This window comes from Trachypithecus francoisi, unplaced genomic scaffold (assembly GCF_009764315.1).
Source record: "Trachypithecus francoisi isolate TF-2019V2 unplaced genomic scaffold, Tfra_2.0 Lachesis_group15, whole genome shotgun sequence".
Taxonomy (NCBI): Eukaryota; Metazoa; Chordata; class Mammalia; order Primates; family Cercopithecidae; genus Trachypithecus; species Trachypithecus francoisi.
In genome coordinates this window covers 72,997,144-73,010,081 of record NW_022681460.1, presented here as the reverse complement: position 1 = coordinate 73,010,081, position 12,938 = coordinate 72,997,144, and the positions used below count along the sequence as shown (strand labels likewise).

General features: G+C 40.5%; 1 protein-coding gene across 6 annotated transcripts in view; it reads right to left on the bottom strand.

Moving 5' to 3' along the window:
* Window positions 1-580: 580 nt before the first annotated feature.
* ADAT2 (adenosine deaminase tRNA specific 2) overlaps window positions 581-12,938 on the bottom strand; it is a 41,912-nt gene continuing 29,554 nt past the window's right edge. For 3 of the 6 annotated variants that reach the window (XM_033235213.1, XM_033235216.1, XM_033235215.1), the window contains 2 exons: window positions 12,430-12,502; window positions 10,824-12,324 (listed from right to left, as the gene is read on the bottom strand). In XM_033235213.1, the coding sequence (XP_033091104.1) occupies window positions 12,281-12,324; window positions 12,430-12,502 (117 nt within the window). In that variant the 3' untranslated portion in view covers window positions 10,824-12,280. Of the gene's footprint in view, window positions 1,650-1,922; window positions 2,022-6,441; window positions 6,518-10,651; window positions 10,693-10,811; window positions 12,325-12,429; window positions 12,520-12,938 lie in introns of those variants that run through there. The other 3 variants (XR_004442928.1, XM_033235212.1, XR_004442929.1) reach the window with 3 other exon arrangements.

Sequence of the window (12,938 nt, the reverse complement as noted above, 5' to 3'; positions counted from 1 at the left end):
TTTGGAGAAACAATTATAGAATATGCAAAAGTATTAGAAATTAATCTGTGGATTCTGAACAAGATCTGTCTCATTGAAAATTTTTACAAAATCATGAAATTTTACTTCCAGTTTTTGTAAAGGACCAAGATGTTGACCCAATTGTGTTTTTTTAAGCTATAAGTTTAAGTATCCTGGGACCTGTTCTCATAAGTAAAAGAGTTCTTTTCCCTCTAGAAGATTTACTTTGCTAAAATTAAAAAAAACAAAAAAAAAATCCACCCCCACACCCCCAACACAGAGTAGAGAAAGACATTCAAAATTACAGCCTGCTGAGAGAAGCCAAAGGCTAGCCTCCTGAATAAACTCAAGTTATGGCCAGGCACGGTGCCTCACGCCTGTAATCCCATCACTTTGGGAGGCCAAGGCGGGCGGATCACTTGAGGCCAGGAGTTTGAGACCATCTTGGCCAACATGGCAAAACCCTGTCTCTACTAAAAATACAAAAAAATTAGTTGGGCATGGTGGTGAATGTCTGTAATCCCAGCTACTCAGGAGGCTGAGGCAGGAGAATTGCTTCAACCCAGGAGGCAGAGGTTGAAGTGAGCTGAGATTGCACCACTGCATTCCAGCCGGGGCGACAGAGTGAGACTCTGCCTTAAAAACAAAAATCCTGCTTATGAGGTTTTGTTCCCCTGGAGGACTAGACAGAAAATGACACTCATCACCGTCCTTTCTGTTCTTTTCCTATTTGGATAAACTTGTTGAAATAGTTTAGTATGATGGTTAGGAAATGTGAGCTCTGGAGTTAAAATTCTGGTTCTGCTACTCGGTAGTTTTGTGATATCAGCAAGTTAAACTCCATAAAACTCTTTCCTCACTCCTTAAATGGAGATAAGAACAGTAACCTCACAAGGTTACTGCAAGGATTATATAAAACTATAGCTTCAAAGTCCTTAGAGTCATGCCTGGCACACAATAGTCAATAAGCCTTAGCTATTACTAGTTATTCTAACAGGCGAGTCTGCCTTCTGTCAGCTCCATTTCTAGCTAGCCTAGATTTTGTGGACCATGCTCCTATCTAAGCTAGGTGAGCCTAATAGGCCTTGATTCAAAACAGGTCACTAGTACTGAACTACCTACCTATGGCCATCCTAAGTAGAGATCAGAAATGGAATCTCAGATTTCATACCCAAATGTGAGGGAAAACCATATCCATGCCTCCTACGAGGCAGAGAGTTTGGACAACCATCAAGAATAACGTTTCTCAGCTACTTCCAAGCCATCTCACCCTGCCTCTTATGAGAAAAGGGAGTCCAAAATGACTTTCAACTTTACACTGTAGTTCTGCCCACTAGCACAAAGACAAATCAAATGATGTTTACCTAATCAACTAATAGCATGAACAAAGAAGTGACTGTCCCTCCCTTACACACCAATGTTTTTCCTTTTCCTATGTCTCTTCTTGATCCGGTGAAATTAACCACTGGAGCCGTAGTCTACCCTCAGTGCTGCTGTCCTCCTCGGGTAAGAAGATCAGGAGAGAATTCAAAAATATCCTGTCCTTCCTTCATGGAACCACTTCCTCAGTCCTTACCTCTTCCTCCATATCCTCCTGATGTTAAAGAGGGCCTTTATCAATGTGCCTTCGTTGTGGCCCCCAGAAGCTGCTGAAACAGATCAGGACATTGATTACATCAGCCACAATGCCAAGATGAGCCCCAATTATCTTGCTCATATTGAATCCTGCTCAGCTACGCTACATGACCAAGCAGGGTGAACAAAGAGCACCAGATGAAAATATGACCCAAATAATATGCCAGCGCTATAAAATTCTTGAAGTTTACTGCCACCTTATAAAAGTTAACAATACAAACATTTTCCCATTATCAATTCAATCTGTTGCTCCCACAGAGAAATCTCAGTCCAAAGTTCTGCTCTACCTTTTTCCTTTTACTGGCTCAGTTACAGGCAGAAGAGATGGTATTTGGGGATCTGGGTAGAGTCTGGGATCCTTCTTCAGCAGCTACACCCTGGACCATCTGCCAATATAATTGGAATAGCACCTTAGCACCTCCAAAGTTTGATTATTTCAACCCTAAGACTCTCAGTTTCCTCTTTTCTAAAATACCTAAGGGACAACAGAACACATGAGAATATCATAGCACTAGTCTCAATCCCACAAAATTCAGAAGCACAAATTTCCAGTTAATAATATAAACATCAATTTCCATTGGATGGGTGTTCCCAAGCAAAAGATAACTTTCCCAGAGCCTAACCCATGTTATACTCCAGACGCTTGTTGCTAGTGCCAGTTACAGACCATTGTAAAGATTTTGTGTTATCTATGTCTGCAAGGAAACAAAAAAAGAGAAGGGCCTTTTCCTTTAGATTTCAGGATGCCAGTGAACTTATGCCAACTGTTAAAATTCAGGCCATGGGTAGTCAAGTTCACAGGAGAAAGCCTGTAGGAATCGTGTTGTGTACTCCTTGCTATACTTTGCCTACATAACAAGTTTATATCCACAATTAAAATGGCAACTTAAAAATAAAGATGAAGGATGTTCTATTGCACTCATTGCTAACTCTGCTATCGCCAAGAGCAATCACCAGTGAAGAGACAGAGCCATCAGTATTTGAATTTAAATGTTGAAATAATAATAAAGCTTATGGTCTCCCTAAGGTTAGTTTATAATAAAAATAACTTCTTGATCCTGGAAAACTTATCTGGTTTCTTTCTTCCTTTCATTCTCCACTTAATGACTGAAGTTATTATTTCCATGGTGGTCTCCAAACCGCACTTGGTTTCTATGTAGATTGGCATGTCACCTCCAACAATTTCACCAGCTGCCTTTTCCTCTCAAGAGAATATGATTAAAATATTAATCCAGCTTCTGGACTAACCTAGCAAGAGAGTTATATAAATTTCTACACAGCACAGCACTTGCTGTTAAATATGTAACATGTCCTCCCTTTCATTTTTTATGACTCCACAGTTAAGTTAGCTCCTAGCAAAGCAGATACAAAAATTTTACCTTCCTGGCCAGGCACGGTGGCTCATGCCTGTAATCCCAGGACTTTAGGAGGCTGAGGCGGGTGGATCACGAGGTCAGGAGATCGAGACCATCCTGGCTAACACAGTGAAACCCCATCTCCACTAAAAATACAAAAAATTAGCTGGGTGTGGTGGCGGGCACCTGTAGTCTCAGCTACTCGGGAGGCTGAGGCAGGAGAATGGCGTGAACCCGGGAGGCGGAGCTTGCAGTGAGCCGTGATCGCGCCACCGCACTCCAGCCTGGGCAACGAACAGAGTGAGACACTGTCAAAAAAAAAAAAAAGGCCGGGCGCGGTGGCCCAAGCCTGTAATACTAGCACTTTGGGAGGCCGAGACGGGCGGATCGCGAGGTCAGGAGATCGAGACCATCCTGGCTAACACGGTGAAACCCCATCTCTACTAAAAACTACAAAAAACTAGCCGGGCGAGGTGGCGGCGCCTGTAGTCCCAGCTACCTGGGAGGCTGAGGCAGGAGAATGGCATGAACCCCGGAGGCGGAGCTTGCAGTGAGCTGAGATCCGGCCACTGCACTCCAGCCTGGGCGATAGAGCTAGACTCTGTCTCAAAAAAAAAAAAAAAAAAAAAAAAAAATTACCTTACCTTCTTGCCTCTCTACTGCTTGTTCTCTTTGAGTTCTCAATACCGATTTTGAATAATTGCAAGCCCTAGTCCAAAATGTTGGTTTCCAACGGGCAGAAATGGGCTGGAGGAAAACATCTGGGGGCCTAAGCTGAGCCACTGTGGCTGGCCAACTGTCTGGCAGCTATGACCTTTGCAAAGCCCCCAATAAACAGAGGGCCCACTCAGTAATCCGCGACGGCGTCCTCTTGGTGGTGCCAATTCACCCATTTGTCCTGCTTACTGGAAACTGTCCAGAACTGCAAATCTATCACTCAGCATTTACAGAAACTGCCTCTGGGCCTATCATTGGGCTAAATCCTTGCTTTTGAGGAGCTTACAATCTAAGTACTGTAATTAGAGACCAATTGAGTATTAAACTATGTGACACTAAGTAGGAGTTTGAAGAAAACGATCATTGTGGGCTGGAGTAATTGGGAAAGATTTCATAGAGATGGTGGAACGGTGAGGGGGAAAGTAACATGATCCTTGAGGTCTATGAAGCTGATAAATGTGCTTAGGATCAGAGGACCCCAGGCAGTATATCAGGCTTACCTGTGGAACTCATCACTAAGAGGATGGGATTCCTCTAAGGTCAAGAGGAAATTTAATCTTTTCTGAAATTCTTTAGCATTTGAATCATGATGGTGATGTTGCTGACATAAAAAGCAGACATCCTTAATTTATTCAGGCCTTCAATATAGAAATACCATTGAAAGAAATGACTTTCTACCAATGCCAGCCCAAGCTAGATTAAGAGCTGACAGCATTTACATATGAAGTCAGGATTACTGGTGGAGTTAGTAATCAGTCATTTCCAAAGGGCACGAACAGTCAAGAGAGATAACTGGCAATACCTTCTGGGATTAGGATTAAAACTAGCAAACAGTAGAATTCTATCTGTTCCATTAATTTTTAAAAATCACACTGTAAGTTTTAGTTAAGTAATTAACAGCAATGGCAACTTCTTTATTTCCCTTAATTATTAACTTTGCATTCTTCTGCATATTTTAATTGAAATATATGCATTATATGACAAAAATGCCCCTGGAGAAACAATAAAAACCTGATCAGCTCTTCCCATGACTAATGACAGAACTGGTGGGCAGAGCTGACATCATTTTTCAATATGGCAAACTTGATTTTCTGAAAGAAAAAAAGTCAAGGCCCAGGTTCTCCCTCACACTTAGCTAAATTGCTAACTGAATCAAGCAATGCAATGGGTTGTCTTATCTCAAGAAATTATGTAAAACTGAAATATACCACTATTTCTCTCTTTTGGGTGGATTTCCTTTTAATGGAAGAGTAATCTTATTTTATTCCAAGTGTCATTTCCAGATCAGGTTTTCCATGAGGTAGACAGAGACCTTGCTCAGTCCGATGTTTCTGAACAGTTCCTCCTCATTTCAGCCTGGGAAATGACAGCAAAGTGGGTGGCTGTAGGCACTGGATGTGGGCTTTCTGTAGGCATCAAAAGGTCAATCAAGGGAGATGTAATAGTCACTCAGCACCCTGCTGACGGTAACCCAGTCCATTTTTCTCTATTTAAGACTTTAAGGTGGGCCTGAGACCCAACACTCCCACACACAATACTCAGTAGTTTATGACCATATTAGAAGTTCCCAGTTATGGGTACAGGCAGCAGGCTCATATCTGCATATTCTCAGCCAACACCATCTGGGAATTGAGTTTGTTGTGCTGACTACAAGCCTAGGACTCTTCCAGACCAGCAGCTCCAGCCTTTAACCCTTCCCCTTCTCCAAAACAAGAAAGCATAGCAGAATGTTAGATGAGTATAGAGGCTTGATTCTACTAGAAGGTATGTTTTTAAAAATAATTAATTAATTTTTTTTTTTTTTGAGACATGGCCTTGCTATGTTACCCAGGCAGGAGTGCAGAGGTACTCATTGCAATCTCTGTCTCCTGGGGTCAAGCAATCCTCCCACCTCAGCCTCCCAAGTAGCTGGGACTACAGGAGCAGGCTACCAGGCCTGGCTAATTTTTTCTATTTTTTATAAAGACAAGGTCTCACCACGTTGCTTCAGCTGGTTTCGAACTCAGAAGCTCAAGCAATCCACCTGCCTTGGTCTACCAAAGTGCTGGGACTACAGGGGGGAGCCACTGCTCCCAGCTATGTTTTTAATTTAAAAATAATTCATAAATGTTGGCACTTTATTAAGATACAAAAATGAATTGAAACACTTCAGAGTTGTAGCACCATGCTGAGAATTGCTGCACTGAACTCTAAAGCTGTCTAAGTCACCCAGTGTCAAGTCACACAAGTCAACTCTAACTCCCCGACTGGCTGTCTGCCTGGCAAGCATTCTCTTTATAGAGACTGGACCAACACCCATGACTGTATATAGTTATAGTTAAGAGCACAGACTCTGGGGCCAGCCTGCCTGAATTCAGATCCTAGCTTCACATTGTTTGCTCTTCACTGGAGCTGTTCACAAAAATTCCAATTCTCTTCTTCCTGATGTAGATGATGGATTACATTATGTGCTGCCTTGAAGTTGGGCATGGCCATGTGACTTGCTTTGATTAATTATTTTGAGAGCAAAAGTGATGTGTCACTTCTGGGCAAAAGCCAGGAAGTCCATCTTACTCTAAGTGTGGCCCATGGTCCAGCATGGTCTAGGCATCACCTAGAAGGTTGATAGAAACGTAGCATCTCAGGCCCACCAGGACCTCCTGAATCAGAATGTGGATTTAATAAGCTCCCCAGGAGATGCCTACGCACGTTTAAATTTGAGAAGCTCTGCCCTAAGGTATGAAGCATTATTCACCATGTTCTCTTCTCTGGCCACAGCAGCTGATGTCCCCGATGGTAGAGTTTCCTTTAGACTAGGCTCCTGGCCTGACCTGAGATGGACAAGAAGCAAGGCATGAGAAAAATAAGCTTTTGTTCTAAGCCACTAAAACTTGAAGGCTGTTACATTGGTTTAACTAGCTCCTTCTGAGTGATGTGGTCACTTAGCACTCTGTGACCTTGGGCAAGTTACATAATCTCCCTGTGCCTCAGCTTACTTGATGTAAAACAGAGACAGTAACAGAAAATAATATTTTAAACATGATGATCATAAATAAAATATATTATTTATTCTAAACCCAAATAAAACGATACATTTTCTTTTATCCTTGCCACTCTCTTAAAATGTATATAAGGAAATAAAACATTCTAAGCCAGAAAACATGTTTTGTTGTCTTGGATTTTTCCTTTACATTTCTGAACCAGCTTTTCAAAAGGAAAAAACAAAACCGTGGTACTGAAACAATTCACAATGAGCCATATTATTCGGTTCCAAAGTCACAGATTTTGAACAAGCAGCTTCCAATCTCAGCCTTTTACCTACTCTAGACCAGGAGCAGCTAACATTTTCTCGAAGGGCCAGATGCTAAATACTCTAGGCTTTGTGAGTCACATGGTTTGTCACCACTGCTCGACTCTGCCACTGCAGCACAAGAGCAGCCACAGACAACACAGAAACAAATGGGCATGGCTGTCATCCAATGTAACTTTATTTGTGGACACTGAAATTTGATTGCCATATAAGGTTCATGGGTCACTAAATATTATCCTTCTTTTGATTTCTTTTCAATCACTCAGAATTGTAAGACCCATTTTTAAGTCATGAGTGGTACCAAAACAGGCAGTGGGCTGGATGTGGCCCACGGGCCATACTTTGTGGCCTCCTGCTCTAGATTCTCAAGTTCATGCTTCAACATGTTAAAGAAAAATTTATTTTGGCACTTGTTAAGGTTAGGAAGACTTTATTCAGGACTACAGTGATAGGTTTTAAAACTATCGCAACAGAGGAAGAGATCAGGCTCAACTCTGAATACAACCTGAACATGTGGGAGTTTAAAACTAATGGGCAGAGTGAGGGGGTCAGTGATTAAAAAATTACTAAGAGGAGATATCAAGAGTAGACGAGTTCTTGCAAAATGAACTTAACAAGCTTCTTGTTGACGGGGGGGCTGAGAACTTACACATCAAAAGTAGGGGATGAAAAATTTCATAGATATTGAGGATGGGGGATTCTCTCTAAACTGACTTAGCAGGATTCTTGCTAAAGCTGGGCTATATAGGCCCATCACGAATGGGGACCAAGGTCGAGTCCTGGTTGAAAAGAAGGCTCAGGGCCTGACTGAAGTTAGGTCAAGGAGGGAGCCTTTGTCAAATTACACCATGAAGCTTCCTTAATAGTCATGGACACGTGGTGTTCAACCCAATATCCACTTAGAAATCAGGTTAGAAATAATCGTCACAAGCCTGTTTTTATTAGTTCAACTTGAAGAAAATGTAAGATTCTGAAGATGTCAAACTTTCAGCAGAACTTATACCAGTCTTACCCATAAAAATCACATCGCCCATCACTCCTTTCCTCACTACACAAAATTAGCAATTTACAAAGGAAATAGTTGGCTGTTGTCTTCATAGATGAAGTCGATGTAGTCTTATTCCTTTGCCAAAAGGCAGAGAAACCAGTTCCTGGTGTCTCTTTTCCCTGGGGCTATTCAAGGCCAGTTCATATAGGACCACTGAGAAAGACAAGCTTTGGCTTCACCACAGATTTTTAACAAGGCGCTATACTACTTTTAAAAAAAGATTTAAGTAATTTTTTCAAGACCTTTGGCTTCTGCTGTTTTTACTGACGTTTTGAAAGAAGCAGTGCTTACAACATTTTAAGTCTAGATGTCTCTATGGAAACCCAAGATAACTCATATTTTATGACCAAATGACAACCTACCTAGAGTCTTTATCCCATTGGATCACCATAGGTCATCTGCAGTATCAGAAACACCTTAGGTCTGTTTTTCCAAAACCCTATCTTATCAGGCATAATAAAATTTATACAACTATTACTTTTGCCGAGGAGGAAATTAGGAAGGAAGGAATTTATTTATCAGGCTTAATTCTGATGCTTATTAAGATATCACTATTTAAAACATTCTTATTAGAAAAATTTTTTTATCAATTTTGGCAGACATAGTAAAAGAGGAGGAATGCAATCAAATAATTTAATAGCTGCTTTGAAATTTATGTCATTAATTTTCCTCCTCTCCTTTCCATCAGTGTCAAATACATTTTCTGTTTAAAATGTAACAGCTCCTCTTCCTAAAGACTGCTTATTCATTGCAACAGAGAAAAAAATTACGTAGTGAAGAAATAGGACAACACCTTGACCAGATGACCAAAACTGACATCACCTTGGTGTGATGGCCTGTGTGTGCCTCCAGATGTGATATCCTGTGAGGAACTTAACATCACCCAGAACCTGAATCTAATCATGAGAAAACATCAAGTAAATTTAAAACAAGGACCCTTCTATTATTTAAAAAAGAAGAAGAAAAGGGAGAGGAGGCAAAATGACGGTATTATTTTAAAATGTCAATGTCATAAAAGACAAAGAAAGCCAGTGAAAATGTTCTAGACTAAAAGAAGCTAAAGGCAGGCAGGTGCAGTGGCTCACACCTATAATCCCAGTGCTTTGGGAGGCCAAGGAAGCAGGGATTGCTTCAGCCTAGGAGTTCGAGACTTAGCCTGGGCAACATAGTGAGACCTTGTCCCTACAAAAAAAAAAAAAAAAAAATTAGGTATGGTGACATGAGACTGTGGTTCCAGCTACTCAGGAGGCTGAGGGGGAAGGATTGCTTGAGCCAGGTTGAGGCTGCAGTGCGCTGTGATCATGCCACTGGACGACAGAGTGAGACCTATCCACCAACCCCTTCCACCAAAAAAAAAAAAAAAAAAGCTGGATTCAAGACAAGTAAATGTAATGCTGGACCCTAGACTGGACCTGGGATTACAGGGCAGTGGGAGAACTTCTTTAAAGGACATTACTGGGTCAGCTGACAAAACTGGAATACAAATGATGGATTCAAGTCTATCAATGTTAAATTTACTTAAGTCAACTATACTGAAGCATTTCAGGGTAAAGGGCCATGGTGTGTGTGTGTGTGTGTGTGTGTGTATACTTTCCCAGTAAAAAGTTTAAAGAAAAATTAAGAGTTCTGGCCTACACTGATACACTGAAGCTCTTGGCCATCTATTTTCTCTCCATGATATTCCAAATACAATACAGGAAGAGATGACTGTGCCAAGTAACAAGAAAGCATAAAGATATTTTAACATGATCTTTTATCAGTGATTGAAGCCTGCCAAAGCATTACATACCACCCATTCTCCACAGTTTGTTGCAAAGACCAGCAAACACTGGATAACTCTAGCAGCTTCTAAATGTAATCATTTCCCCCTAATTTCTCTCAATAGGGCAGTGATTCTAAAACCTTTTTGTATCTCACCACTTTCAGAACTATTTCATATACAAAACAAGTCTTTCAGCTGGTCACTTGGACAGGCACTATCAGTGTCAATCAATTGAATTCAAGCTTTTGAACTAGGACATCTTAATATTTTAACCCATGTCTAAGTAGCTGGGGAATGTAGTACTCAGGAAGCTGAATGATCTCAACATATACCCACAAGTCCTCATCATCACTTGGAAATTGCTAGCAGAATTCCACAGAGCTAATGTCTATGACACCCTCAATGGTCCTGCCTTCCGATCTGCAGTATGCCATATTAATGATTTTCCCCCAAAGCAATGGAGGGAACTGTGCCCCAGTCCAAAAATTTAGGACAGACTTTTCGGTAGGTCAATCACTGAAGAGGGAACCAAAAGATGGTAAACCACAATTAAATTGTTCAGCAATGCTTCAGAATCAGGAAACACTACTTATCCACCAAACAGCAAAGACAGAACATATGTATATTGTTAAGTCTTTTCTATCCTTCCCTGTCTATCATTTTATTATTTCCTTGATTCTTTCAGTAGCGACTGTCCCTGGGCTAGAATACTCATATACTATTTTTGGCTTTGATTTTTTGTCCTAGATAGTCTTATTCACTTTTCCCCAAATTTCAAGGAGTAATTTCATTTAGCAAATGTTTACCAAGTACCTACTGGACATAAGATGCTAAGCCAGACTTACCGGGTGGTACTCCACAGAGGCAAAACTCCAGGTTGGTTGTCCTACAAATAATCCCCAAGAAAATGATATGAACACAATAAGTGCAATGAAATCTGCTTGCAGAAAAGCATAAGAAGCCAGAAATGAATTATGACCAACTGCAAAATGGAACAAACTAGTCAAAGCACTAAAATTTAATGAGAAGGTAATTTTTAAAGTGGATGAAATTGAAGGTGTATGTAACATTATCACAGATTTAAAATCATGCATATTCTCCAAAAAACTTTTCAAATGCAGTTAAACACACACACACACACACACACACAAAACCAAGCAATTATAAATCCTCTGAAGCATGTAACTGTGATTAGCTGCTACTCTCAGCAATATAAAAATACTTTCACCACAATTACATTCCAGCCTGTAATATAATTCAAAACAAACAAGTCAGAGACATCGCTCAAATGACAGAACCAACAAATACAGATGCTTTGCATCAAGGAAATGAATCTACTGCAAAAATGCAACTGAGGAGCAGCAGCCCCTCCAGGGCCTGGAGCTGAGCTTCTGGTGGAACGGCGAGGCCCCCTTCTGGGCAGAAGCACACAGTGCGCCCAGTGGGGCTGTGCAAAGCTGCCCTGTAGTCAGGGAGGTGAACTGGGGACTTCGTGCTGTGGATACCCTTTCTAGTGTTGTGTTCAGAGTTTTACATTTTAGATTTTAAATTTATTATATGGATTTTTAAAGAAATAACCATTTGTTTCAGATTAAATTAACCATTCTATTTTTCAGTCAGCATTCTCACCACCAACTGGCACCCATCCCCTTTACCCTGTGTTCCTTTTGCTTTTTGCCGTAACTCTTATTGTCCTCCAATAAACTGTGTTATCTATCATATTTATCTCCCCTCGCTAGAATGTAAGCTCCACGAGGGCATGATAATTTGGTTTTTTGCTCAATAACAATTGTCCCATTTATGTCTTTATCTTTGAAGACTATTCATCTTCAAATAAGACATAAATTAGGTTTTATTATAGCAATACGCTATAATTTAAGTGACAACCCAAGCACTTGTTTTAAAACTATGCATGTTCTCTAAATGCTTTATAAAAGCAAAGTCTTTTTAAGAACCATATAATTATGGTCTCTACATACACAACTTACATACAATTTAGAGAGAAGTCACAGCCCCCCATTGACCTGGCAGAACATCGTAGCTGCAAAAAATGAAGAATCTGACTCTGAAATGGCAGTCCTGAAGAAGGTGTTCTCAGGGTGGCACACTGCATGCAGTTCAGACACACTCCAGGCCCCTGGGTCTGGCCACACATTCTCTAAAAAGTCAGCACTTGCCTGGACTGGGCACTTGTGGCTGGAAGGGTACACACTACTTGCTAATTTCTAAAACCGCAAACCTTAATTTCCCCCATCTTAAAATGGGAATCAGCCTGTGGAAAAGCTAACAATTGTTTACAATTGTCAGACTTCTAAAAAGTGCTAATTTGTTCCCTTAATAGAGCAAATGATGAGAGACACATCCACAGATTAAAAACAATATATAAACATATGATTCAACGATGTCAACAGCTTTCAGTCTAGGAATCTTGTCCAGGTCACTTTGGGTCACTTGGTTCTTTCATCAGAACATGCTCAAGATTTCTGACATTCCTTTTTCCGAACTTTTGATTTTGGGGCTGTGAAAAGAATAGAAAAGAAAAAGAAAGTGAAGAGGTAAGCTCATAGCAGACTCTCTTTGTATAGATTTCAGGGAAGTACATTATTTACAATAGAAAACTGACCATTTGGATTTTCTTGTTTGTAGAAGGTCTTTAACATTTCCACTGCTTCCTCAGCCCGATATCCAGGGATACACTGATGGAATGAGAAAGCTGAGAATGAACATAGGCTTATGAAAATGTGTGTTGTATCCCATAAAAACAACAATATATACGTAATTATGTAAACACATTTCATATAATAAACTTTGGGGATATTAGTAACATAGGTAAGGAGGTACACTTCCAAAAGATGTTTGATATATGGCCTCAGTGAGGCATCACTCCCAATCAACTCTTACTCATCCATCAACTATTGTAGAAGTTACCAGCTTTGTGATCTCGGGTTAGGCACTTAAACTTTCCATGCCTTATTTATCAAATGTTGGCAATAATAGCACTTACTTCAGTGGGATTTTGTGAGGATTAAGTGAGATAATACCTGTTAAATACCTGGCACATCATAAGTATTATTTTTATCTGCTCCTATTTACTAGTGGCCCATTAAGCATTTGATGCTACAGAGCTAGGGT